General features: G+C 45.9%; 1 protein-coding gene across 3 annotated transcripts in view; it reads left to right on the top strand.

Moving 5' to 3' along the window:
• lrrk2 (leucine-rich repeat kinase 2) overlaps positions 1 to 25,739 on the top strand; it is a 132,609-nt gene that overhangs the window by 49,942 nt on the left and 56,928 nt on the right. For 2 of the 3 annotated variants that reach the window (XR_013935810.1, XM_080475542.1), the window contains exons 14-31: positions 1,020 to 1,147; positions 3,340 to 3,484; positions 3,594 to 3,733; positions 7,932 to 8,057; positions 8,931 to 9,101; positions 11,740 to 12,001; positions 12,085 to 12,273; positions 13,875 to 13,978; positions 14,345 to 14,417; positions 14,689 to 14,879; positions 17,221 to 17,471; positions 17,875 to 18,023; positions 18,198 to 18,291; positions 18,666 to 18,852; positions 19,415 to 19,596; positions 20,257 to 20,477; positions 21,839 to 21,966; positions 22,359 to 22,577. Coding sequence is in view for 2 of the 3 variants with exons in the window: in XM_080475542.1 (XP_080331668.1) it covers positions 1,020 to 1,147; positions 3,340 to 3,484; positions 3,594 to 3,733; positions 7,932 to 8,057; positions 8,931 to 9,101; positions 11,740 to 12,001; positions 12,085 to 12,273; positions 13,875 to 13,978; positions 14,345 to 14,417; positions 14,689 to 14,879; positions 17,221 to 17,471; positions 17,875 to 18,023; positions 18,198 to 18,291; positions 18,666 to 18,852; positions 19,415 to 19,596; positions 20,257 to 20,477; positions 21,839 to 21,966; positions 22,359 to 22,577 (2,960 nt within the window). In the remaining variant the exon portion in view is untranslated. The remainder of the gene's footprint in view (positions 1 to 1,019; positions 1,148 to 3,339; positions 3,485 to 3,593; positions 3,734 to 7,931; positions 8,058 to 8,930; positions 9,102 to 11,739; positions 12,002 to 12,084; positions 12,274 to 13,874; positions 13,979 to 14,344; positions 14,418 to 14,688; positions 14,880 to 17,220; positions 17,472 to 17,874; positions 18,024 to 18,197; positions 18,292 to 18,665; positions 18,853 to 19,414; positions 19,597 to 20,256; positions 20,478 to 21,838; positions 21,967 to 22,358; positions 22,578 to 25,739) is intronic. The other variant, XM_080475543.1, reaches the window with a different exon arrangement.

Raw genomic sequence — 25,739 nt, 5'->3', positions numbered from 1 at the left:
TATGCGCTCTTCCCTCCTGCATTGCCTCTTAACGTTCCTCAGGTGTTCATTCAGCCAAAGCGTACTGGGATGTTTTACGTTTTGAAATCAAATTTGGAACTATGGAGTCTAAAATGCTTGTAGAGGTATTGTTAAAAAATACTGACATGGACGCCCTAAGGGAGACCCCCTCGCTCACTTGTGCTAAGTGAAGTGGTTGTGAAAGCTTCACAGAAACGAGGAATAGATTGTGAGTTTAGTGGGCGGGAGAGAGTTTGGACAGTGGGTCTTGACTCAATAGTAGAAAGAGGAACCTGAAAGAGCACCGCTTTGTGATCAGAGACAGCACATTCCGGTACGGAGCTGACCTGTGTGCAGGTTTGAAATAAAGTGATTGACTTCCTTTAGTCCTGCACACAGAAAGGCCTCGTTATGGGTCAAATCCTCAATGTGTTTATCAGCAGGTTGTGAAAATGGAAACAGATGTGATGAGTGAAGAATGAACTTATGAGTGATAGAAAATACCTTCATCATCATAAAGGACGACTATGTTTGTGGTGAATGAGTGAACTGTATGATTGGAGCTCAGAGGGAAAACACATTTTATAACCCGATGTACATGGAGGTGAAGAGTGGAGGCATTCTTCACCTCCACTCTGTCGTCACAGGCTGCTTCGCTTCAAATCAATTAGCTTCACAGCTTCTCCAGCTGGATATTTACTCATAAAGGTCCTTCTCGTGCGAGTATTCAAATATTTCTCCTAAATCTGCAGGAACTGGTGAGGATTCAACTCCTCCCCTTGAGCCGTGTGTGTGTGTGTGTGTGTGTGTGTGTGTGTGTGTGTGTGTGTGTGTGTGTGTGTGCGTGTGTGTGTGTGTGTGTGCGTGCGTGCGTGCGTGCGTGCGTGCGTGCGTGCGTGCGTGCGTGTGTGTGTGTGTGTCGGGGGGAGGTTCAGTGGGGACATTCTGGCAGCCCTCATCACATCATTGTGTGGACGTTGGTTTGTCCTCACTCCTTTCCTTCATGTGTGGATCCTCAGACCGGAGTGTGAGGGCAGACGGCGTCTCGGTGACTGATCCAGACATGGCCGATGTGTCGCTGAAGGTTCTGAAGAACCAGTGTGTGGTGGAAGATGCCCACACGCTCTATCTGGAAGTCCTCAACAGGGTATGACCACCATCAAACCACCTCCAACCATCATCCACTCCTATTCAGAGCATGTTCATCACAGCCAGGCTGGTCCAATAACACAAAGTGACGATGATGTTTCTCCTCAAGAAAGGGAAACTCCCTCGTGGGACTATTGTATTTCGTTAAAAGAAAGAAAAAAAAGCAGTGTACAAATACTTGGCTGGTGTATAAATACAGAGACACGCATTGAACAATACTTTGTTTATTCATGATAGAAACTGTCGTCTCTTGTTCTGTGAGCAGAACGTAGGGAAGATGTAAGTACATGTCCAACCATCATTACTTCATTTGACCCAAATGAAGTAATGAGTGAGTTTTTATCCCTCTGACTAGCAAGTAAAGCGTAAGTAAGCGTTATCAGGAGTACCTTTAGAACCTTTATTACCAAATGAACCATTTTTGTGATTTTCACCCAATTAAAATTTGTCTGGATCCACAAAACTCATTAATTATCTTGAATGAAAGAAAAATGCATCCATGAAGTGTCACAGCTACAATGGAGATATACTTTATTGCATGTTTAACTATTGGAGCTATTTTTAGAGATTGCTCCTTAGTTCTCTTCCCACATTCTGGCTATTTTAGCTGCTTTTGCTATTGATAGTCGCTCTGCGTTTCCTAGCGGTTAGTTACGAGCTATTTTGGTCATTTCCCCCTTTTTTCTTATTTTTTAATCATTTTTATTTTTTATCCATTTTTATTTTCCACTTTTTTCTTCTTTTCCTGACAAAAGGCTAGACTAGCAATGTTTATCATTTTATATTGACTATTTCTCTGATTATCTTTTTAAAAGCTTTTAGCTACTGTCTGTGTTTAGCCATTGCAGCGACGCTGGCTGGTTCTGGTGTTTCACCATCTTTGGCTGGAGAGCCAGCCATTGAGTGTGGGATGCTAAGAAATGAAAAGTTTTTATTTCCAGGACATAATCTGAACGCTTCAGGTATCCACTCCAGAGCAGCCAAAGAGCCACATGTGGCTCCAGAGCTGCAGGTTGAAGACCCCTGCTTTAGAACAACTCCAGCTTTCCTGAAAATAGCATTGATTACTTGTAATTTAACACCAGCCTCATGGTTCCCGATACTTGGTGCAGAACAAGGCATAAACCACCATCGATTCTGAGTCTTGTTTTTATTGCTCTCATTGTGAATCGTAAGCTCATTGGCATATTGATGAGTATTTTACTTGAAGAAGAATTGAAGCCTCCTTTCTCTTCTTTTAGTTTGCTGCATTTTTGTTTGCATTTGCGCTGTTAAAAAGTTGCTCGGGCATCAGAAAAATGATTTAAAAGAAGCTGTTTTACTTTAATACCTCTGATCAAAGTTCACCATTCTCTGACGTGCCAGCCTCTAGAAAGTGTCTCACTCAATGATGATGGGTAATTCCTTATCCCGCCAGTTGCTTCTGTGTCTCGGAACGCTCTGTTTGTATATAATGACAAAAAGATTTTCAGTTAACTACATCATTTGAGGGTTTTTTAGTGTTTTCGTGTATGCATGACAGTGAGTCTCCAATTTCCAAACTTGTTGGTCTTAGTTTAAACAGGGAAAACTCTACTTTTCTGAAACATGGTTGTGCTTCTGTGTGAGCAGATGAAGAATGGATGATTCAGAGGAAATCTTCACTTTGTGAAATGTAATCATTTACTCCACCAGGTGGCCAACCCGCAGCTCGCAGGCCGCATGTGGTTCTTTGCCTGCTGCTGTACGGCTCTTCAGCCATTAACTGTTGACCAGGGGCCAAACTCCAACATCCTGCTTCAGAGTCCTATAGTCTACCATTTCACTATCACTGCACCAATTGCAGCTGGAATTTTTAACAAGGCTTTGGTGACTGTCACTCAGTTTCATCTGCCTGTATTCAATTTTCCCTCTATTGAAGGAAAACGACCTGAAGTGAGAGAGAGAGGATTGTGTGTAACCACTTAAGAAATGTGGCAGGCGGAAGTGGAGCAAGCAAGAGGGGCAAGAGTGCAGCAGGGCAGTAGAGAGGACGCACGCTGACAGTTGTGGTATCGAACAACAAAAAATGAAAAGGAAGAAACACGTGGAGTTAAAGTATGAAGCTGAACACAGGACATTCCACAGAGTGATTTGTGTGGGTGTGTGTGTGTGTGTGTGTGTGTGTGTGTGTGTGTGTGTGTGTGTGTGTGTGTGTGTGTGTGTGTGTAGTTCATCAGCAGCCCTGAGATTCAGAAGTGTGGAATGAAAGTGCTGTCGGCTCTGGCAGACTGCTCTGGTGCAGTGGACCTCCTGTGCCAGCAGGGGGCAATAGACACGGTGCTTCATACACTGCAGATGTTCCCACAGGAACGAGGTAAACAAATGAATGATGAGCTGTTGTAATGCACTTGTATGACTTGAAGAAAGCAGAGCTAGTATTTTTCTGCAGTCCTGTTGGAACCCAGCTCTCCTGCTCTCTGCAGAGATTCACTACTGGGGTCTGGCCCTGCTCCACGACCTCATAACCAGAAAGAAGCTGTCGAGGATGATTGTACCGGTTCTGGCCTCCGTCCTGGTGGCTTCTCTCACTCAGTACAGAGAAGACACAGAGATGCTTCTGAAGGTGAGCTCAGTGCGATGCTCAAGAACAGTTTTATGTTTTCATGGAAACATCAGAATATTGCTGCAACGACGATCACTGTGCTGCTTTGTTCTGTTGGACCACTTGAAGTTGAAACCAAATTTAAGATGAAATGAAACCGTTTCTGTGATGAGATCCAATCCGTATGTAGAAGTGGACAGGAGCTCGGCTGATGACAGATATGAATAGTCTGAGAGCTCCATGTAGAAAACATAGTGAACTTTTGACTGTAAAAATAAAGTCCCTTAAACTTAACAATATGACTTTAGTTGATGACAATATCATGTTTATTGCACTTAGAATTCAAATTTATCCAAACCCATCTATTTTAAATAAGACCTATTTGATGATTCAATCGTTTGAATTTAGCAATATTTCCTTTTTTCCAACTACAAAAATTGCTTAATTCTCAAGTGAAATACAATGTGATGTTACGGTTTGACAAAATAGATTTTCATAGCAAACGTGTAATATTTTAAGGCACAATGAAAACATTTTTTAACAATTAAAACTGTAATTTAAAAACCACAGCTTCAAATCTGATGTCCTATCACATTTTATTATTTCATAGAGAACAAACAACAGAATACAAGACAATATGCAGTAAATCAACAATATCAATAAAAATTATGATTTTTAAAGCACAGAAAACGCCTGTGTAAATGAAGGTAGCAGTTAATTTCTTTATGACACAAATAGGAGCTTATTTTACACTTTAAAATGAGAAAATTAATTTCTCATTTGTCCATCCTTATGGACGTAAAAAGACTGTTACAATATGACTCTTAACAACTGCAGCTTTTGACAATGAGTCCACTTTTTGTTCGTTCAGATAAACAATGATTTTCCCTGGAAGACACGTCTTGAACTCTTCCAACAAAACTAATTCACGGAGCTGAGCAAAGTCTCGCATTCTGCTGGCGGCGTACCACTTGTCAAATAGAAGAGATTTCTCTGGCGCAAACTCTACGTAAGTTTGGTTCATAGACTCCTCACATGAACGAACTTTTTACCGGAAGGCCTCAGGAACGAGCTCATACGCTTTTCACACTGTGGCTTTAACCACATCATTATCCAAACTTTCCCGAATTGATGATGTTGCACAGACCTGGTGAGCTTTTCCCACCAATTTACACTGAAGCAAGAGACTCCAAACATCTTTGGGTCGTTTCAAAGTTTCTGCAATGCGTTCAAAGCATTGAAATACGAATCTACCTCCCTGTCTAAAGTGAGCTACTAAAGCAGTGTGCCTGAGGACATCAAACTGCTCAGGAGTTGAGGGGACAGACGTCCTCACAGTGGTGGATGTTTTGCGGTTGGATGGATCGAGCTCCATGTCCCTTATGCAGAGATGCATAAGCTCAACCTGGCAGGTTTTTGTCTCAAGCTCCACCTCTCTCAGGTGGAGGACCAGCTTCAGATCCTCCGTGTCCTCCAGCCTGGATCAGAGCGATCAGGTCTGTGCCTCCCACACTGAAAGTTGGAGCAGAGGCAGCCTCCGCTCGGTGGCAGTGTCTGTGGCGGTGGCAATGTCTGTGGCGGTGTCTGTGGTGGTGGCAGTGTCTGTGGCGGTGGCAGTGTCTGTGGTGGTGGCGGCAGTGTATGTGGCAGTGTCTGTGGCGGTGGCAGTGGCAGTGTCTGTTGCGGTGGCAGTGTCTGTGGCGGTGTCTGTGGTGGTGGCAGTGTCTGTGGCGGTGGCAGTGTCTGTTGTGGTGGCAGTGTCTGTGGCGGTGACAGTGTATGTGGCAGTGTATGTGGCAGTGTCTGTGGTGGTGGCAGTGTCTGTGGTGGTGGCAGTGTCTGTGGCGGTGGCAGTGTATGTGGCAGTGGCAGTGTCTGTGGCAGTGTCTGTGGTGGTGGCAGTGTCTGTGGCGGTGGCAGTGTCTGTGGTGGTGGCGGCAGTGTATGTGACAGTGTATGTGGCAGTGTATGTGGCAGTGTCTGTGGTGGTGGCAGTGTCTGTGGCGGTGGCAGTGTCTGTGGTGGTGGCAGTGTCTGTGGTGGTGACAGCGTATGTGGCAGTGTATGTGGCAGTGTCTGTGGTGGTGGCAGTGTCTGTGGCGGTGGCAGTGTCTGTGGTGGTGGCAGTGTCTGTGGTGGTGACAGTGTATGTGGCAGTGTATGTGGCAGTGTATGTGGCAGTGTCTGTGGTGGTGGCAGTGTCTGTGGCGGTGGCAGTGTCTGTGGCGGTGGCAGTGTCTTTGGCAGTGTCTGTGGTGGTGGTAGTGTCTGTGGTGGTGGTGGTGGTGGTGGTGGCGGTGGCAGTGTCTGTGGCGGTGGCGGTGGCAGTGTCTGTGGCGGTGGTAGTGTCTGTGGTGGTGACAGTGTATGTGGCGGTGGCAGTGTCTTTGGCAGTGTCTGTGGTGGTGGCAGTGTCTTTGGCAGTGTCTGTGGTGGTGACAGTGTATGTGGCAGTGTCTGTGGTGGTGGCAGTGTCTGTGGCGGTGGCAGTGTCTGTGGCGGTGGCAGTGTCTTTGGCAGTGTCTGTGGTGGTGGCAGTGTCTTTGGCAGTGTCTGTGGCAGTGTCTGTGGTGGTGATAGTGTATGTGGCAGTGTATGTGGCAGTGTCTGTGGCGGTGGCAGTGTCTGTGGTGGTGGCAGTGTCTGTGGTGGTGGCAGTGTCTGTGGCGGTGGCAGTGTCTGTGGCAGTGGCAGTGTCTTTGGCAGTGTCTGTGGTGGTGGCAGTGTCTTTGGCAGTGTCTGTGGCAGTGTCTGTGGTGGTGGCGGTGGCAGTGGCAGTGGCGGTGGCAGTGTCTGTGGCGGTGGTAGTGTCTGTGGTGGTGGTGGTGGTGGTGGTGGCGGTGGCAGTGTCTGTGGCGGTGGTGGTGGTGGTGGCGGAGGCAGTGGCGGTGGCAGTGTCTGTGGCGGTGGCAGTGTCTGTGGTGGTGGCGGTGGCAGTGTCTGTGGCGGTGGCAGTGTCTGTGGTGGTGGCGGTGGCGGTGGCAGTGTCTGTGGTGGTGGTAGTGTCTGTGGCGGTGTCTGTGGCGGTGGCAGTGTCTGTGGCGGTGGCAGTGTCTGTGGTGGTGGCGGTGGCGGTGGCAGTGTCTGTGGTGGTGGCGGTGGCAGTGTCTGTGGTGGTGGTAGTGTCTGTGGCGGTGTCTGTGGCGGTGGCAGTGTCTGTGGCGGTGGCAGTGTCTGTGGCGGTGGCAGCCTCCGCTCCCACTCCCTGATCCAACCCGTCAGACACACTGACCGCCTCTCGCTCAGCCTTCCTCCCTCTACTCACCCGACAAACAGTTTATTTTCCACCTTGCAGACGTTCAAAGGAAAATCAATCTTGAAAAAATTTGCAATTAACAACAAATCTGGTTTTGTGCACTTTTCTAGCTTCGCACTTGTGGGAGTCTGTACAAAATCATCAAACTCGAAAGCCATCCCATTATTGAGAAAAACAATCAACCAAACTTACCAAAACAATCTCACAAAGGTAGAAAAATAACTGGACGAGCCTCCAGTTTATGTTCAAACACAAAAGAGTAAAAGGAAGTGAAGAATGCAAACTTTGTCCAAAAACAAACTAATGAGGTGCAAGTTCATACTTGGATTTAATAACAGAAAGAGGCCTGATTTCCAGGAAGATCTTCTGCCAAAACAAAAAGAGAGTGTTGGATATATACAATCTTATAGTCAGCAGGAGAACACCACCAGTTCAGAGACAAACTCTCACACATGAAACTCAAAGGCAACGCAGCTGCTGTCAGACCTACTAGTAACAAGCAGTTACTAGTAGAAGGTAAAAGTACTGACATCAAGCTCCCTTTACAAGATCGTCATCCCAAGCTGGCCTCTCTTTCCAAACTAAGTCCGTATTCTAACTCCTTCTCCTTCTTTGGGATTCTCTAAAAACACATAAGTGCTAGAATGGCAGGGCTCCAGTCATATTTATGTTTAGGATGTGTTATTCCTGCCATGTTAGTCCACAATCACATTGACTCTCGTCGTCGCTCCAGTTCATTGTGCAATCTGCTCACAGCAAACTTCATGTCGTGCCAAACTTTATTCAGTTCGTGTCACACAGTGGAGCGAGCTGGGATCCTATAGGATTGCTAAAATCGCAGTCTGCAAGAGCCCTAAAATATTGAAAGAGTTTTGCCCTAACTCGGTGGTCCCATCGTAGAGGGGCAGTGCTTTTTGTCTGAGTCAGTTCCCGTCCTGAGGTGACCACACGGGCCCGGTTCAGTGTTTCCAGGTGGCTCTGAGGCTGCTGGACGCCTGCTCTGGAGCAGCTGCTGAGCTGCACAGAGAAGACTTTGACAGAGAGATCTTCCACTGCCTCCGGGACCACTCCGACCACACAATCAACCCGGTGAGTGGAACTAACAACCGACACTCTGATATTTGTGGTTTGGAGCACCGCAGCCTCGTTAATGTGGCTGAAATGACATCATCAGGATAAAGTGCAATACAGAAGTTATTGGAGCTCGATCAGCCTGTACGGTTTTTCTTAGTGTGATAGTGAAGATTTCTGATTATAAACTCTGAGTGTCCTCAGCATCATAAAGAAACTAAACTGATGTCCAAAAATGAAATTGCATGTACCATTAAACATGTGTGCGTTTTTCACATCACACCAACTAGACTTTTCCTGTCCTGTACATTGTGTTATTCTGGTTAAACAGCTTTTAGCGACTTGTAGAAACAGTTCAAACTGAATGTGACCTGGAAGTTTTGGGTCCTCAGCAGTAGTCTTTGCCTTTCAGTGAGAACTGTGAAGGTTCTCAGCTGACTCTTGTTTAAATATTATTAGATCAATTGTAATGTTTTGATGTTGCATAGTAACTGTAAAATGATGAGCTTTTACAGGCACAGCAACATGTGAACACTCAGGCTGATATCACATTACAGGCATTTAGTTTACTTTCAGGAGGGTAATTAAACAACATTACTGCACAATAGATCTATCACAACTTCCTTACAACATAAATTCAGATTCTATGTTGAATATGCTGTAGACAAGTGAAAGTGGTGACTCGTCTGGTTGATGACTTTTAGTTGTTGAATTCCAAAGTTTCAGAGTAGGTTTTACCTTCTCTGTCTCGAAGAGAAGGAATTCATGTTCCGACACTGGTGATCATCAGTATGAAGATACTGTCAGCAGCCATTCAGCTGCCTGTGAAGTTCCTAGAAAATGTCTAACGCTCTGTGTGATTGGCTGGTGTGTCTCTGCAATGGCTGCCAGCTCCGCAGGCCAGTGTGTCTTGCTCTGTGCAGGATGTGGAGCCACTCAGAGCTGCACTACGACATGCTTGAGAGGGCCTGCAGGGAAGGAGATACCGCCATGGCCGAGTGTCTGGTGGAGCTGGGTGCCGACATCAACGGGAAAACCAAAAAGGAATCCCTCATTTACCAGGTCAGAGGGGGGCTCAGAGGTGGACAAAACCGACGGCATGTGGGCTAAATTACATTACTAATAGTTCTTTGTAAACTCACCAGAAACCCTTTCTTCAGTCCATGCTGATGATTTGAAAAGTGTGGGAGAGTTTGAGACATTAAATTTTCAAACAACAGCAACACTTTTTTTTTTGTATAGCGTTTTTCATGATACTCAAAGACACTTTCCATAGTAACATTATAACATCAGCAAACATTAAAATAGAGGAACTTCATAAAAACACCTCATAAAAATAAACTTCAACCGTGCATTAAAATCAGTTCAAAAGATGAACTCTTTGCTCTTAATGGCGTCCAAATTTTCATTATAACTTTAACATATCAAAGTATGCCTCCTTCATATGAGGAAACTCAGCGAAATGACAAAATAATATCTTTTTGAACAAAAAACCGTCAACAAAAGAAAAAAAAATCCTTTAGTCGTACAATGTGTTCGGTTCCCCATTGGAGTGCTTATATTTCAGAAATAAAACTTGCTGGTTTGTCTTGGCCTTCCTGGACTGCAGCCTTGTTGTGCAGTCCAGGAGTTGGTAAGGAAGAGACTCGGTAGGGCTGGCCCGTGTGGGTTAGCCTTTAGCATAGCTTTCAGTCTGCCAGATGTCTCTGGCGTTGGATCTCTGGAGGAATGAAATGGAGGTGTAGAATGATAGAACGCTGCTCTACAGCTGTTTCCATGGAAACCTAGGTAAACACTCTGATTAAAGTTCTCTTTCACATAAAGCCATTAAAAGGCTCATTTTATGGCTATAAACTCCAAGCTTTCATTTACAGTAGTTTGTAGTTTGTTTAGTAGTTCCTGACGAACCAAAAGTCTGGCTTCATTATAAATTTCTGTGGGTTAGAAAATAATAGTGGGGCGCCTGCAGACCTCAGCCTGCAGTCATAACGCGAAACAAGACATGAAAGTAAAGTTAGTTACAATGATGTTACGATGAAAAGCCTGAAAAAAACGACAACTGCTTCTAAATTATATGTCCTTTGCAGCATGCAAACATGGTTTAAATGATCTCGTTCCCTCATATTATTAACTTTAGGGAACGACTTATTATATCGTTCCCACATATTATTATTTTTTCTCTATAACCACTCTGGGGCTCCGTGTTCACTGGAGATTTCAGAAAGCCGGTTCAACCTCGCCTCCTCCTTGTAGGTAGTGATACCTCCAGAGATAACTCCGCCCCCAGCTGATGACGCGTCGGGTCCCAGTCTGGCTCCTCTTTGGTCCCAGTCCCGCTTATCTCTGGTCCCAGTCCGGCTCCTCTCTGGTCCCAGTCTGGCTCCTCTCTGGTCCCAGTCTGGCTCCTCTCTGGTCCCAGTCTGGCTCCTCTTTGGCCCCAGTTCGGCTCCTCTCTGGTCCCAGTCTGGCTCCTCTCTGGTCCAAGTCCGGCTCCTGCCTGGTCCCAGTCCGGCTCCTCTCTGTCCCAGTCCGGCTCCTCTTTGGTCCCAGTCTGGATCCTCTTTGGCCCCAGTCTGGCTCCTCTCTGGTCCCAGTCCGGCTCCTCTTTGGTCCCAGTCTGGCTCCTCTCTGGTCCCAGTCCGGCTCCTCTCTGGTCCCAGTCCGGCTCCTCTTTGGCCCCAGTCTGGCTCCTCTTTGGCCCCATTCCGGCTCCTCTCTGGCCCCAGTCCGGCTCCTCTCTGGTCCCAGTCTGGCTCCTCTCTGGTCCCAGTCCGGCTCCTCTCTGGTCCCAGTCCGGCTCCTCTTTGGCCCCATTCCGGCTCCTCTCTGGCCCCAGTCCGGCTCCTCTCTGGTCCCAGTCCGGCTCCTCACTGGTCCCATTCCGGCTCCTCTCTGGTCCCATTCCGGCTCCTCTCTGGTCCCAGTAACGACGTGGGGCTGGCTAAGCAGCAGTTTTTCCCCTGATAGGCCGGAGCTTTGGCAGTGGAAAGACAAAGAACTGGTGCTAAGTCTGGTCCTGGACCAGAAGTAGAACCTGGTTCTTTCCAGTGGAAAAACCCCCTGTGGGTCTGCGATTGGGTCCATCTGCACACGTCCTGACAACCAGTCAGTCTACATCCCCACCCTCACCTATGGTCATGAACTTTGGGTCATGCCTGAAAGAATGAAATCGCGGATTCAAGTGTTGGTAAAGAGTTTTCTCCACTGGGTGGTGGGCTTCACTCATCATGATAGAGTGATAAGCTCAGCTATGCGGAAGAGACTCAAAGTAGAGCCACTCCTCCACATTGAGAGGAGCCAGTTCAGATGTTTTGTGCATCTGATCAGGATGCCCCCGGTCGCCTCCTTTTAGCTTTACCAGGCACGTCCAACTGGGATCAGGAGGAAGTTGTGGACGACAGATGCCTGGCCTTCTTTGCTCTCTGTACTGCCACTACGACCCCATACAGATTAAGTGGTTAAGAGGATGGATGGATGGATGGATGGATGGATGGATGGATGGTTTGTCTTGACACAGTTTATGAACTTATCTCATCTCTATTTTAAAGGTTGGATGTATTGTGTGGCTCAGGATGAAATGAATTTGGTAGAAAATGAGCATGATTGGTCTGTTTTGCTCATAAAGTGTGCAGAAACTCTGAACTGAGTGTCTTCAGTTGGTTTTCTGGATGAATATGTGGACGTGTGCACTCCCTTTCAGGTCTGTGAGCGAGGTGGACCCCTGGAACTGGTGGAGCTTCTGCTCAGGCGGGGCACCCCCGAGCAGCAGCTCCGGAAAGCTCTGGCTGTGAGTGTGAAGAGGGGTGATGGACCCATCGTCATCCAGCTACTGGGCCGCCTGGGTCTGGACCTCAACAACAGTGCCCTGTGCCTGGGGGGCTTTAGGCTGGGACGCCTGGACGCCACCTGGCTCAGCTCCCTGCTGGCCAAGCGAGGCCAAGTTCACAGTCTGCGCTACAGGAGTGAGAGCCGCTAGCTGCTTCGTACTCTCTTTACCGTGGTGTAGTTTTTAAGTGACCTTTGTCTTTATCTTGCTGTCTTCAAGGTAAAGGGACAACTTTAGCCAGGTACATCCAGTCACTGCAGAGGTCCAAGTGTGCCAGTGGGGCTTCCAGACCAATGGCGAACCCGTGTCTGACCTCAGACTACATTTCTGATGAGAGCGATGACTCCAACTTCAGCTTCGTCTCCATGGAGGACAGCCTGTTCTTCAATGACGACATGGAGAGTGATGGTAAAGTCTCACAGGAATGATCAGGAGATGATGCAGCAGCCAGGCACTGTATATTTTCCACTGCTGCTGATGAACAACCCTGAGAGAATTATCACCGAAATACACTTCAGTGTAGCCATTGTTTAAGCACCAATTCAGAAAAATCTGATCTCCAGTGATTATAAACAAAATGTATTAAGATCAGTTCAAAGGTTCAGCAGTACAGGAAAGTCAAACTTCTGCAAAGGCATTTGGTCAAGCCTTTCTTCTTCATGACCTACTGAGTTGTTTTTGAAAAAGGGTAGGGTAAAGGTAAAGGGTAAAATAGGTAGTACCAGTGGCAGCTGGCCAATTAATAGCGCTTTCACCAATTACTGATTAACAATATAACTGAATATCATCAAATGAAAGCAAATCCAAAAAACATTATGAAAGAGGCTACAATTGAGTCTAAAACTGAATTGAATGACATTATCCAAATTAGAGCAGATGTGTATAAACAGGGTAAATCTCAAATTATCTCAGCTTTTTATAAAGCCTCCTAGGAAAATAGAGAAAGCTCAACACTTTACCTTAAAAACAAAAGGGAATCAGAGTTAAGGATCAACATTTCAGATGATGATTGGTACACAATGTGCATGACACGATGTTCTACGACCAGCTCTCAGATAGGGAGGGAGTTTGGTTGGAGGAATCTGCCTAGATTATTCATAACTCCCACATTAAGAGCAGGCAACTAAAAACCCAACAACCATGTTAGAGACTCTGTGGTGATCAAAAGGGACATCAGACACATGTTTTGTGGTGCTGTTCTGAATTAAAACCATTTTGGAGTATTGTAAATGCAACTATTAATAATATATTGACCTACGATAATACCAAACAACTGTGTTGTCATGTACCTTGGAAAGCTTGATGAAGCCGTGCAGAAAGAAGACAGATATCTAGTTAAGATTTTACTTATTGCTAGTAAAAAGACTATAACCAGGAACTGGCACAAAGTGGAAGCACCAAGCATGGAGCAATGGTTCAAGATCATCAGAGATACTTTCTAAACGGAAAAGACGATTCATTACTGAAAAATCAAGGGACACACATTTGAGGAAAAACTGGAAGAAATGGAATGCCTGTAAGGAACGGGACTCCAAGAACTAAATGGACTGATCTGATAGACTGAAAATGAAAAACATGCATAATGGTTAACGCCCATTTACAGGAACTTGATATGATGTGACAAACACTTGAAAGTGTGTTCACTCGAATAAATATGAACTCTTGGTATGACGAAAGCTATGTGGGTAGAGCTGGGGTAGCTCTTCAGAACTCCCAGACTGGCAGGAAGTGTACGTGAGGAGTTCTCAGACTGGGTGGAAACAGGGAACATTACTGACTGCAGGGGGAACCTCAAAATAACAGCAGGACTTTCCTGAGGAGAATTTTTTGATATGACATTTATTTTTTTTAACTGTGAACCTTTTTCCTTGGACTGCATTGGTGCATGAATGTGTGTGTGAATGGATGAGTGTGATTAATTATGTAAAGTGATTGGGAATGCTCACACAGTTGAAAGGTGCCATATGACTGACATCCATTTGCCATTTACTGTGGACTTGATTCTGTAGGAAGTGATTTTCTGTCCCGTGGCATGTCTCCAATGTCTCCGAACGATTCCACAGAAGAGCTGAGGGCCGACTCTTTCAGGAGGCAAGGACGTGCTTGTGCAGAGGTAAACCTCGTTTAGGACCGTTTCACCTGTGTTGGAGGTAACAGGGACTGCCATCCAGATTATAGTACACAGTGCTGACAGCTCAGATACAATAATACAGATATGTGATCATTGGTAACAGAGAACACACTGAAACAAGTACAAGTAAAGGAACAGAACCCCATTAAACATACAAACAAACAAAACAATAACTGTAATACATTTTTAATCTTTATTTACTAAACCTTGTGTTTGGTACAGTTTTCTACTATACAGTAAAATTTACCCTCTAAGTCAAAGATATACTTTCAAAAATCATCTCAAAACTGTATGAGTATTTGCCTGCCTTTGGGTTATCCTCTCTGATGTGTTTGTTTCTCTTTTCAGAGCGCCCATACTGAGAACGAGCCCAGTGACTCTCTGCAGAGAAGATATTTAGTTACTAGTCCCAACCAAAAAGGTAAATGCATTTTATTCTCCGCAAACTTCCAGTCATACTCTGGATCTTCTTCCACTCCTCAATTCTACTGATGCTTCAAGGTGTGAGTGACATGCAACTGTTAACTGAAGGACAATTACCTGAAGAGACACTTCTACACAGCATAGAACAACCATAACATGACTGTAACATGGTTTTCTTTTGTGAGTGTTGGAAACAGGATAGGGCAACACATAATTAACATAAGGCTGTTTAGTGTGATGCGGTGTTGGCTGTTGTCTCTCCTCTCCAGTGAAGGGCCCTGCTGACAACTTTGTGTCCAAAGAAAGAGAGCAGATCCGCCTGCTTGACCTGTCAGGCAATGAGCTGGCCTCCCTGTCCTGTCTGATTGATCATGGCTTCATCCAGCAGCAGCTGTGGCATGTGTTTCGCCTGGACCTGAGCCACAACAGCCTGTTAGAGTTTCCCCCGACACTCTGTCAGGTAACACTCCACCGGGGGACTCTGTTCTATTGGGGTTGGGTTGCTTTCACACTGCACGTTTGATAGCGGACCAAACCCCCTGGACACACTTACAATTCAATAAAATTCAATTTTATTTGTAAAGCGCTAAATCACATCAACAAACATCTCAGAACCTCTTACAATGATAGAGAACAACAGAACCCAACTAAACCTTCCAGAACCTCTTACAATGATAGAGAACAACAGAACCCAACTAAACCTTCCAGAACCTCTTACAATGATAGAGAACAACAGAACCCAACTAAACCTTCCAGAGCAGCAGATGGAACAAGCAACAGTGGAAACCAGGAAGAACTCCCTCTCAGGAAGAACAGTTCATAAGAAGTCCCTCTTCAGGAAGAAAGGGGGCGGAGCCTAGACTCTGGAAGGGGGGGGGGGCATCCGCCTTGACCGGTTGGGGGGAGAAGTACATGGGATAGGACAGGGAGAGAGGAATAGAAGAGGGAGAGAGAGAGGAATAGAAGAGGGAGAGAGAGAGGAATAGAAGAGGGAGAGAGAGAGGAATAGAAGAGAGAGAGAGAGAGAGAGGCAGACAGGCCAGAGAAGTACAAATACTAAGAAAAGTCTATGATGAGCGTTGGTCTGATGATGAACCAATCTCAGTCTACAACAGCTGCTTGTTTTTGGGACTCCCAAAAAGAACACTGACCAGAGAGGAAGAAAAGCATAACGCAGGAGAAACCCGTCTCATTGATTGGTCCAGACCGAAAATGGAAATCCCCTCCATTTTATATAGTCTTCAGACCAAATATCAGTGGGTGCCCACCTCACTATTAATTCCTCACTGCTCCACATCTGTATCCTCGAGACATTTTCCCACTTTTTCTTTGTGCGTCTGTTTTGACGGATTTGTGCTGTTAGCTTTGTTTGTCTACTACCCAAAATGCACTGCGCTCTACATCACATCTTCTCGCTCCGCCTGCTGGAAAGTCCGCTGATAGACCCTGACACATTCACACTGTCCATGAACCAGAGTTCAGTTCACTTGCAAGTAAACCAAGGCCGACGTTTTCAGGTGGAAGAGTTCATCTCTTTGGTCCGGACCAGAGTCCAGGGGAGCTTTCTCACCGGCCCAAACAAAGCAGACTTTCCCCGAAATCAACTCCGGTCCAGATCAAACTGTGGTGGTGTGAAAGTGCCCTAAGTCCACTTCAACGTGAAAACTGCTGTTGGAAACAAAAGAACCACAACAATGAGTGAAAATGGGACTGAAATCTGAATGGCTAATGATACCAACCACAGCAGAGTGGAAAGCTGGGACTCATGTGGTGGCACTCAGTTGGTAGAGCGGTCGTCTCCCACATGGGAGGTTGTAGGTTCAATTCCCATATCTGCCTACGTACATGTCCTTGGGCAAGACACTGAACCCTACACTGCCTGGTTTAATGCAGCGTGTTGGCAGTGGTCAGAACAGCCTCATTTCCATCAGTCAAAACCCATACATTATTGTGATGGATGTATGTGATATACCTCTGGTTGGTCAATGTAGGGCTTTAACCAAAACATATCTGTGAACATTTAATAACTTTAATAACTTTCGATGAACACCTTGATGCTTTAGAATTCAGACTAAAATCACGCCTCAATGTACAGACATCAAGAGGAAAATCAAAAGCTTGATAATCACCAAGATAATAATAAAAAAAATGTAAATGCTTTTATTAAGATTGACATTTTTGAAGCAAGATTTTGACAACATTGACAATCGACAAAATTTCAAGAATAGTTTAAATTAGGGATGTCCCGATCACACTTTTTTGCCCCGATACCGATCCGATTTTTCAGAATTGAGTATCGGCCGATTCCGATACTTTCCCGATCCGATACTTCCATGCAGCACTACTACTTTCACCTGCAGCATAGCACTGCTAATGTTAGCACCTTTATACGCTCCACAATGGGGTGGTGGACCTAAAGCTGATGCTGCTAAGACTGTTGCATTCAAGATCTGGTACGCGATAGGAATTTCTTGAAGAAGTTGCTACTGAAAGACAATTCTATCAGACTCGAGTCCCAGTCACTCGGGGGTTGTTCACGGGCCCTTCAGGGTTTCTTTTGGACCACCCTTCGAAAGCCTGCTCTCAAAGTAAGTTCAGCATTTAATGTGAAAAGACTTCATCACTTTATTGTAACTGCATTCGTTCCACATTGACAATCAAGTGGAGTGCAGTCAAAACAAAAACAGTTATTAAATCAGCTTCTCAGTGAGAGTGGCAGGGATCTTCATGGTGCCCATCTTGGAAGTGCTGCATGAACGCCGGGTAAAAGAAGCTCTGAGTAGGGTGCTTTTCTTTCACAGAATTTGATGAGTCTAACTCGACTAGACCTGCAGGGAAACCACCTCCAGTCGCTGCCCGAGGAGCTGCTGTCTCTGCCCCACCTCAGCACACTCAACGTATCTCGCAACTGCATCGGACCCCAAGTGGTCTTCCACCCAGTCGCCTCCTGCCCATCGCTGCGACAGCTCAACCTTTCATTCAATAAAATCACGGTATTCCCACACGAGCTGGGACGAACTGTGGACCAGCTGGAAGAGCTGCTTCTGGAGGGGTAGGCTCTTTCTGATTTACTGTAGAAGAATGTTAGATCAGATTCAGCGTCTGTGTGTTTATCTCTCCGTCTGTCCATCCATAATACTTTGTACCGGAAAAGTTCCGTATTTCTAGTGAAAACATTTACCAATAGAAGGGGAAAAGTTTTAGTTTTTTTCGAGAGAGAACAGTTTATGTCACAGACAGAAGTGGCTCCTCATTAGAAGCACAAGGCCTGTAGCTACGTTTTGATGTGTAATATGATGAGAAAGAGGAAGAAATGTGAGGACGAGCGAGAGTCAGGCTTTTTTTTGTAACTCAACAACTCATGAAAGTGATATTTATGTGTTCATTTACAGACACGTGTTCACAAATAAATATCAGTGTGCACATAAACATAGAGCTCTTCCTTCTGTGTGCAGTAACAGCATGGTGGAGCTTTCCACAGCTTTGTGCCTGTCAGCAGTCCGGCTGCTCGATGTGAGCAAGAACAAGGTGGAGAACATTGCTGCACACTTCCTGACCGGCTGCCTTAAACTGGAAACCTTAAACCTGTCCTCCAACAACATCAGTGAGTGCTGACGGGAAGTTGTGGCATTTCAATACAAAAGGTTTCTCCAAAGCCAGAACATACACATGGAGGTCTTTTGTTCTGGGGCTGATAGCAGATATCACAGCTCATCTCTGTGACCTGGAACCTTCCAGGGAACAAGTAAGATAAAACAACATGTGTGATCTTCTCCAGGTTCTTTGTCCCACCTGCCATCAAAGATCACAACATTAAAACTGGACAACAATGGCTTTACTTCCATTCCTGAGGCTGTACTCCATCTTCCCAAGTAAGAGACGCACACACACACACACACACACACACACACACACACACACACACACACACGCAACACACACGCAACACACACACACGCACACACACACACACACGCAACACACACACACACGCACACACACGCACACACACGCAACACACACACACGCAACACACACACACACGCACACACACGCAACACACACACACGCAACACACACACGCGCGCGCGCACATGCAAACACATGCACACGCACTCACACGCACACACGCACACACACACACACACACACACGCACACACACACACACACACACACGCAACACACACACACACACACACACACACACGCACACACACACACATATAATACTTGTGTCTGTGCAGCCTGCGCTCTGCAGACCTGAGGACCAACAACATCTCGGTGTTTCCTGGCCCGGGTTGCTGGAAATCCAGTAACATTCGTGAGCTGATGTTCAGTCAGAACTGTATCAGAGTTCTGGATCTAAGCGGACCGGTCCACAAGTGGGCCAGACTGGAGAAACTCCATCTGAGTGAGAACAAGCTGACTGAGGTGACCCATGCACGTTACTGAAAGCTGGGGCTTTCTTACAACTTCCTGTTACTTCATTGACATTGTGGAATTACTTTACTAGTTACTCAAAGAAGTAACTTGTAAATTTGGAAAAGTAACTTTTGTGTTACTTCCGTGACACATTAGTTGAGCTATGAGCATTGCGTGGGTCAGTGTGACTGTTACATTCATTAAGATCAGCTGGAGTGGGAGGCAGACGCGGTGTCAAACATGTTGCCCTTGGTCTAGTAACATGCATCATGTGAAAACATGCTGAAGTCTACACAAGTTCTATGAAGTTACCGTTTGATCTGGAATTTAGGACTCTTGTAAACGTGAACAATCCCATGATGTACCCATATTTGTTTTGCAATGAAACTGAGGACAAAAAGTTTGGAGTTGTCATTGCTTACAGGTTATTTTGCTGTGGGTCAGTTAGCCTAATAAGCCGAGTTCATATCAAAGTTATCTGTAAGTGGTTTTGCAACTCAAATGAATTTGACAGAATTGCTCTATAATCTGGCTGTTGGCGTCTGTGGTGTGATGCCCGCTTCTGTTGCAGGTCCCCCCTCAGATCGGCCTGCTGGAAAGCCTGACCTCCCTGGATGTGAGTCGGAACACGAGTCTGCGCTCGTTCCCGGACGAGATGGGGAAGCTGAGCCGACTGTGGGACCTTCCACTGGATGGCCTTCGGCTGCAGCTGGATCTCAAACTCATCGGCAATAAAACTAGAGACATTATCCGGTCAGGAGCTTCACAACCTCCAGCTTTCAAGCCTTACCCGCAGCACTATGTTCTTTCACCTGTAATGTCTCTGTAATCAGGAACATGAGAGTGATGCTGAAAAACTAATCCATGCATTAGTTACTTCCAGAGTAGAGTCTTGTAACTTCTTATTATCAGGGTGTCGGTAAAACTGCATAAAATGTCTTCAACTGAATCAAAATGCTTCAGGGAGAGTCTTGACAGGAACCAGCAGAAGAGATCGCATCACTCCATTATCAGTTTCTCTTCATTGGCTTTATGTTAAATCTAGAATAGAATTTAAATTCCTTGTTTTTAATTAGAAGGCTCTTAACAACAAGGCTCCATCGTATCTTAAAGAGCTGGTAGACCCATATCACCCCAGAAGAACACTTCATTCTCAGAGTGCTGCTTACTGGAGGTTCCTGTTTTCTACAAGTACAATGGGAGGCGGAGCTTTCAGCAGTCAGGCTCCTCTCATGTGGAACCAGTTCCCAGTTTCAGCATCAGATTTTCTAACTCTTTCCATTTGATGAAGCAATAAGCTTCTCTCTGCTCTTTTTAAACTTGTGCATGTTTATATGTGTCCTGTTATATGTAATTCACTCTGTCATTAGTGTGCATGTTTGACATGAGGTAACGCTGTGTCTCTGTTCTCAGCTTCCTGCAACAGCGGCTGAAAAAGGCCGTGCCATATCACCGCATGAAACTGATCGTGGTGGGGAATGCCAGCAGCGGGAAGACCACCCTAATCCAACAGCTGATGAAGTTGAAGCGTTCCCAGCTGAGCACCAAGCAGACTGCAGTTGGCATCCACATCCGGGACTGGACTATAAGGGAACGGGACAAGAAAATGTTGCTGAATGTTTGGGACTTCTCAGGTAGGTGGACACATGCTCTGACAGACCGTGAAGCAGGGAAAGAAAACTGAACTGAAAGGATGGACTTCAGAATGTCCTTCTGCTCTAGAAAGCTTTGAAGGGTCTCGGCCTAAATCATCTCAGATTGACTTGTAGAAGATCAAAGCTCCAGACCTCTGAGGTCATCAGGAAGAGGTTGACTCACTGTTCCTACAGTCAAAAGAAACAAGGTGAAGCAGCTTTTAGTTCCTACCTCCTCACCTGTGGGACAAACTTCCTGAACACATGAAGACTGCTGACACACTCACTTCTTTTAAATCAGGACTTAAAACATTCCTAGATGTACAGGATGTAGAATAAACAATAGACTTTACTTACTTTATTATATTTATCTTAATAAATCTCTTACCTTACTTAATCTACTTTTTATGTGGTTATTAAAACTTGTATGCTGTTTATAAAGCCCCTGAACTGACCACAACCACTGACTATGGCGAGAAAGTGAATTCCAAATTTAAATATTCACTTTTGTGACAATTATAATTTAATTGTAAACGTGTCAGAGAAGGTAGATTAATACTTGGGTTTTGTGTATTTATACACGGGTTTTGCTCTTTTTACCGAACAAAAGAATTTAGGGAGTTTTGCCCTTTATACCTAAACGAAAGGTTAAATTCATGGTTTTGCTCTTTGTATCTAATGAAAGAATTCTGCAGTTTTACTCTACAAAAAAACCTAAACTCCAAGTATTAATTACAGGGTTTTATTTTCCTTGTACCCCTACGAAGGAAGGGGAGCAGAGACGTCTGTCCTCTGCTTTGACTGGAGTCCCAGAAAGGGTAAAGGTCAGAGCACAGGAGGTCCACCTCCTGATTGTCCTCTGGCTAGTTTATGCTCCTGGTAAAACTTCATTATTTGTTTTCATGTATTTCTTTCATTTCTTTTAAAGCTTTAATGTATTTATTTTATTGATACACGTCTTACTGTATGTCTTTGTAAGGTTTTACTGTATTTCTTTAGTTTCTTTTATTTCTTTGTAAAGCACGGTGGATTGCCCTTTGTTTGAATCGTGTTTCATAAATAAATGTGCCTTGCCTTGCCTTGAACATCAGGGTGGGGGGGTTACCAGGTGGCCAAATACCAGATTATACAAAACAAACCAGACAAACTTTCCTCTTGGAAGCTTTTCTTTTCTGTACATTTGTCCTTTGGCACAAACTGTTCGACCAGCTGACAAAAACAAGTCATTTCTGAAGAAGTTGCAACCAAACAAGGTTCATTGAAAAGGAAGTTTTACTGAGAAATGCTCAGTACACATGTACCCAGTCCAGTATTTACCCAGGCTTTGTTAAGATTTGAAGTGTGATATGGCTTCTCCACAGGTGGTGAGGAGTTCAGTGGCTCTCACCCTCACTTCCTGACATCCAGAGCGTTGTACCTGGTGGTCTACAACCTCAGCATGGGAGCCAGCCAGGTGGATGCTCTCAAACCCTGGCTCTTCAACATTAAGGTGGGCCCTGGTGTGTGTGAGTGAGTGAACAGGCCATAAGTGTGAAAGTAAAAATGTCTTCAAGACCTCTGAAACCAGAGATCCACATGACTTCTCAGTGACATCATGAAATGACATCATATGGACAAGAAGTACTAGAAAACCAAGAGAGAATTTCTCCAGGAATCCAATTTAAAAACAAGAAATCAATGTTTTGGTGTAATGAATAGCAAGTTTTAACTTATGATCACCGGCTTTAAGGAGTTCAATGCTTTGTTTGAGGGAGTCTGAAATAAAAAGTAGATCTCACTCTTCTGAATGCAAAATGTTGTCTTGGCTTTGTGTGCTGTTTGAAATTAGATTTAACAATGTGTGGCATCGGCATACGGCACAGAACTGAATGTTTCTTTCAGGCAGTAGCGCCGCTCTCTCCGGTTATTCTGGTGGGAACCCACACCGATGTGAGCGATGACATGCAGCTGCAGGCCTGCCTTGGAAAAATCCGAGAGGAGCTGCTGAACCACCAGGGCTTCCCCACCATCAGGGATTATCACATGGTCACCGCCTGCAAGGACTCTGACGCCATCTCCAAGCTCCGCAAAGCCATCGCTCGAGAGGTCGACGGGTTCAAGGTAGGTCGTGTAGGGAAGTCTTACCTCATAAGGATCACTTGGGAATTTCAAATAATAGTGAAATTAATTAGAATTAACAGATTTAACAATAAAGCTTGAAGGATCTTGGAGTTCTTGACACAGAATAGTGGACATTTCATTCACCTTTGTGCTCATTTATAAGACAGCAAGTATGATGCCAAAAGTTATATTTATTTATACTGAAAACAAATAAAACACAGATTCTAACTACCTATATACAGCTTGGTGTGTGTGTGTGTGTGTGTGTGTGTGTGTGTGTGTGTGTGTGTGTGTGTGTGTGTGTGTGTGTGTGTGTGTGTGTGTGTGTGTGTGTGTGTGTGTGTGTGTGTGTGTGTGTGTGCGTGTGCGTGTGCGTGTGCGTCAGTCACTAATAGAATCTAATATTATCAATAGAACTCAGTCACTGTAGTAGAAGCAGCACATCTTCATCAAGGTAAACATCCATACAGAGCATCAGGATGAACTGATCTCAGGTTCTCACCCAGGTGGTTGGTACCACTTCCTTCACCTCTCTGAAGAAGGAGTTTGGTTGTTGTCCAGGCTGGAGAGAAGCTGCTGCTCCTGGAGCTGGTAGCTCCTCCTGCTACCTGTGGTTGGCTGAGTTCAGCAGGAGGAGGAGGAGAACATGTTGATGGTTCAGGAGGAGGAGAAGACCATGTTGATGCTTCAGGAGGAGGAGAAGACCATGCTGATGGTTCAGCAGGAGGAGAAGAACATGTTGATGGTTCAGGAGGAGGAGAAGACCATGTTGATGCTTCAGGAGGAGGAGAAGACCATGTTGATGCTTCAGGAGGAGGAGAAGACCATGCTGATGGTTCAGCAGGAGGAGAAGAACATGCTGATAGTTCAGCAGGAGGAGAAGACCATGTTGATGGTTCAGGAGGAGGAGAAGAAGAACATGCTGATGGTTCAGCAGGAGGAGGAGAAGACCATGCTGATGGTTCAGCAGGAGGAGAAGAACATGCTGATAGTTCAGCAGGAGGAGAAGACCATGTTGATGGTTCAGGAGGAGGAGAAGAAGAACATGCTGATGGTTCAGCAGGAGGAGAAGAACATGCTGATGGTTCAGGAGGAGAAGAAGACCAAGTTGATGGTTTAGGAGGAGGAGAAGAACATGCTGATGGTTCAGGAGGAGAAGAAGACCATGTTGATGGTTCAGGAGGAGGAGAAGAAGACCATGTTGATGGTTCAGGAGGAGGAGGAGAAGACCATGTTGATGGTTCAGGAGGAGGAGAAGAAGACCATGTTGATGGTTCAGGAGGAGGAGGAGAAGACCATGTTGATGGTTCAGGAGGAGAAGAAGACCAAGTTGATGGTTCAGGAGGAGGAGAAGAAGACCATGGTGATGGTTCAGGAGGAGAAGAAGAACATGTTGATGGTTCAGGAGGAGGAGAAGAACATGTTGATGGTTCAGGAGGAGGAGAATAAGACCAAGTTGATGGTTCAGGAGGAAAAGACCATGTTGATGGTTCAGGAGGAGGAGAAGACTATGTTGATGGTTCAGGAGGAGGAGAAGAAGACCAAGTTGATGGTTCAGGAGGAGAAGACCATGTTGATGGTTCAGGAGGAGGAGAAGAAGACCATGTTGATGGTTCAGGAGGAGAAGAAGACCATGTTTATGGTTCAGGAGGAGGAGAAGAAGAACAAGTTGATGGTTCAGCAGGAGGAGAAGAAGAACAAGTTGATGGTTCAGGAGGAGGAGAAGAAGAACAAGTTGATGGTTCAGGAGAAGAAGACCAAGTTGATGGTTCAGGAGGAGAAGAAGACCATGTTGATGGTTCAGGAGAGTCTTCCTTTGCAGCCTCCTGGTTGTTCCCTTGTCCAGACCAGAGGAGCTGGTTGCTCAGGTCTGTGCTGGTTTTCCTGCTTGTTGAGGAAAAAGCACAAAGAGGTTCTGTGAGGTGTCGTTTCCTGGTCTCGTCCTGGAGGAACTGGTTGGTCTTCCCTGGTTAATGGGAGATCAGACTCTGGGTGCTGGTCTCTGGTCTCTGGATCCGAGGGAAGGTCTGACCCTGGTGGTCGGTCAGAAGAGGAGGTGAGGAGTTGAGGTCTTTGGTTGCAGACCTCTGGGGTCTGCTGCTTCCAGCAACCCTCCTCCTCCGTTGAAGCGGAGGAGCAAAGCTCTTTGAAAGAATCCCTCCAAAAGGCTTTTGGTGAGGTGGGGGATTCCAAGGTGTGGAATCCTGGGAGCCTCCACCAATCGGTGACTGGCTGAGTGCATGGGGGGCAGTCAGTCTCCTTTGAGGAGGGGGGGGGCTCAAGAATGGGGCTGCAGTGGCTGTGAAGCTCAGGCTGATTCCTGAGTCAGACTTTTTGAAGATTGTTTTTCATCAGAAATGAACCAACTGTCTGTGGTCTTGTCAGATCCCAACAGTACCACAGGACTACATGACGTTATGTATGGACACTGTGTCTGTAGAGAAACACATCCGAGTTTTTCCAAATGAGAAACCGTGGATGACCGGACAGGTTCGCTCCCTCCTCAAAGCCCGCGACATTGCCTTCAGGTCAGGTGACAGAGCACTCTACAGCACGGCTCCAGCTGATTTGAAAAAAAGGTGTTAAAAATGCCAAAGCGGACTACAACAGAAGGACAGAGTCCCACCTCACCAGCAACAGGCCACGGGAGTGTGGCAGGGTCTACTAAGCATCACTAACTACAGAGGCTGTGATGCAGCTGTCTTCTGCAGGATCTTCAACCTCTCTTTGGCCCAAGCAGTCCTCCCTGATGGCGCAGTCCTCCCTAATGGCGCAGTCCTCCCTAATGGCGCAATCCTCCCTGATGGAGCAGTCCTCCCTGATAGAGCAGTCACCCCCACCAGCCTGAAGTCTGCCACAATCATCCTGGTACCAACAAAGTCACCTACAACCAGCTTAAATGACGACTGACCCTGTTGCCCTTACACCCATAATACTGAAGAGCTTGGAAAGGCTGGTTCTTAAACACATCAAGGACTGCTCTGCACACTGTGCTCACACATGTAGAACAACCGCAGCGCTCTGCCAGGATGCTCTTTGTGGATTACAGCTCAGCCCCCCCCCCCCCCCCCCCCCCCCCCCAACCTGCTCCTGGATCAAAGACTTTCTGACCAACAGACCCCAGACTGTGAGACTTGGTCCCCACCCGTACTCTGAGCACTG

The sequence above is a fragment of the Lipophrys pholis genome (genome assembly GCF_963383615.2).
Source record: "Lipophrys pholis genome assembly, chromosome: 11".
In the NCBI taxonomy this organism is placed as follows: Eukaryota; Metazoa; Chordata; class Actinopteri; order Blenniiformes; family Blenniidae; genus Lipophrys; species Lipophrys pholis.
Note: the sequence above shows the minus strand (reverse complement) of the source record. Positions and strands in the feature narration are given on the sequence as shown.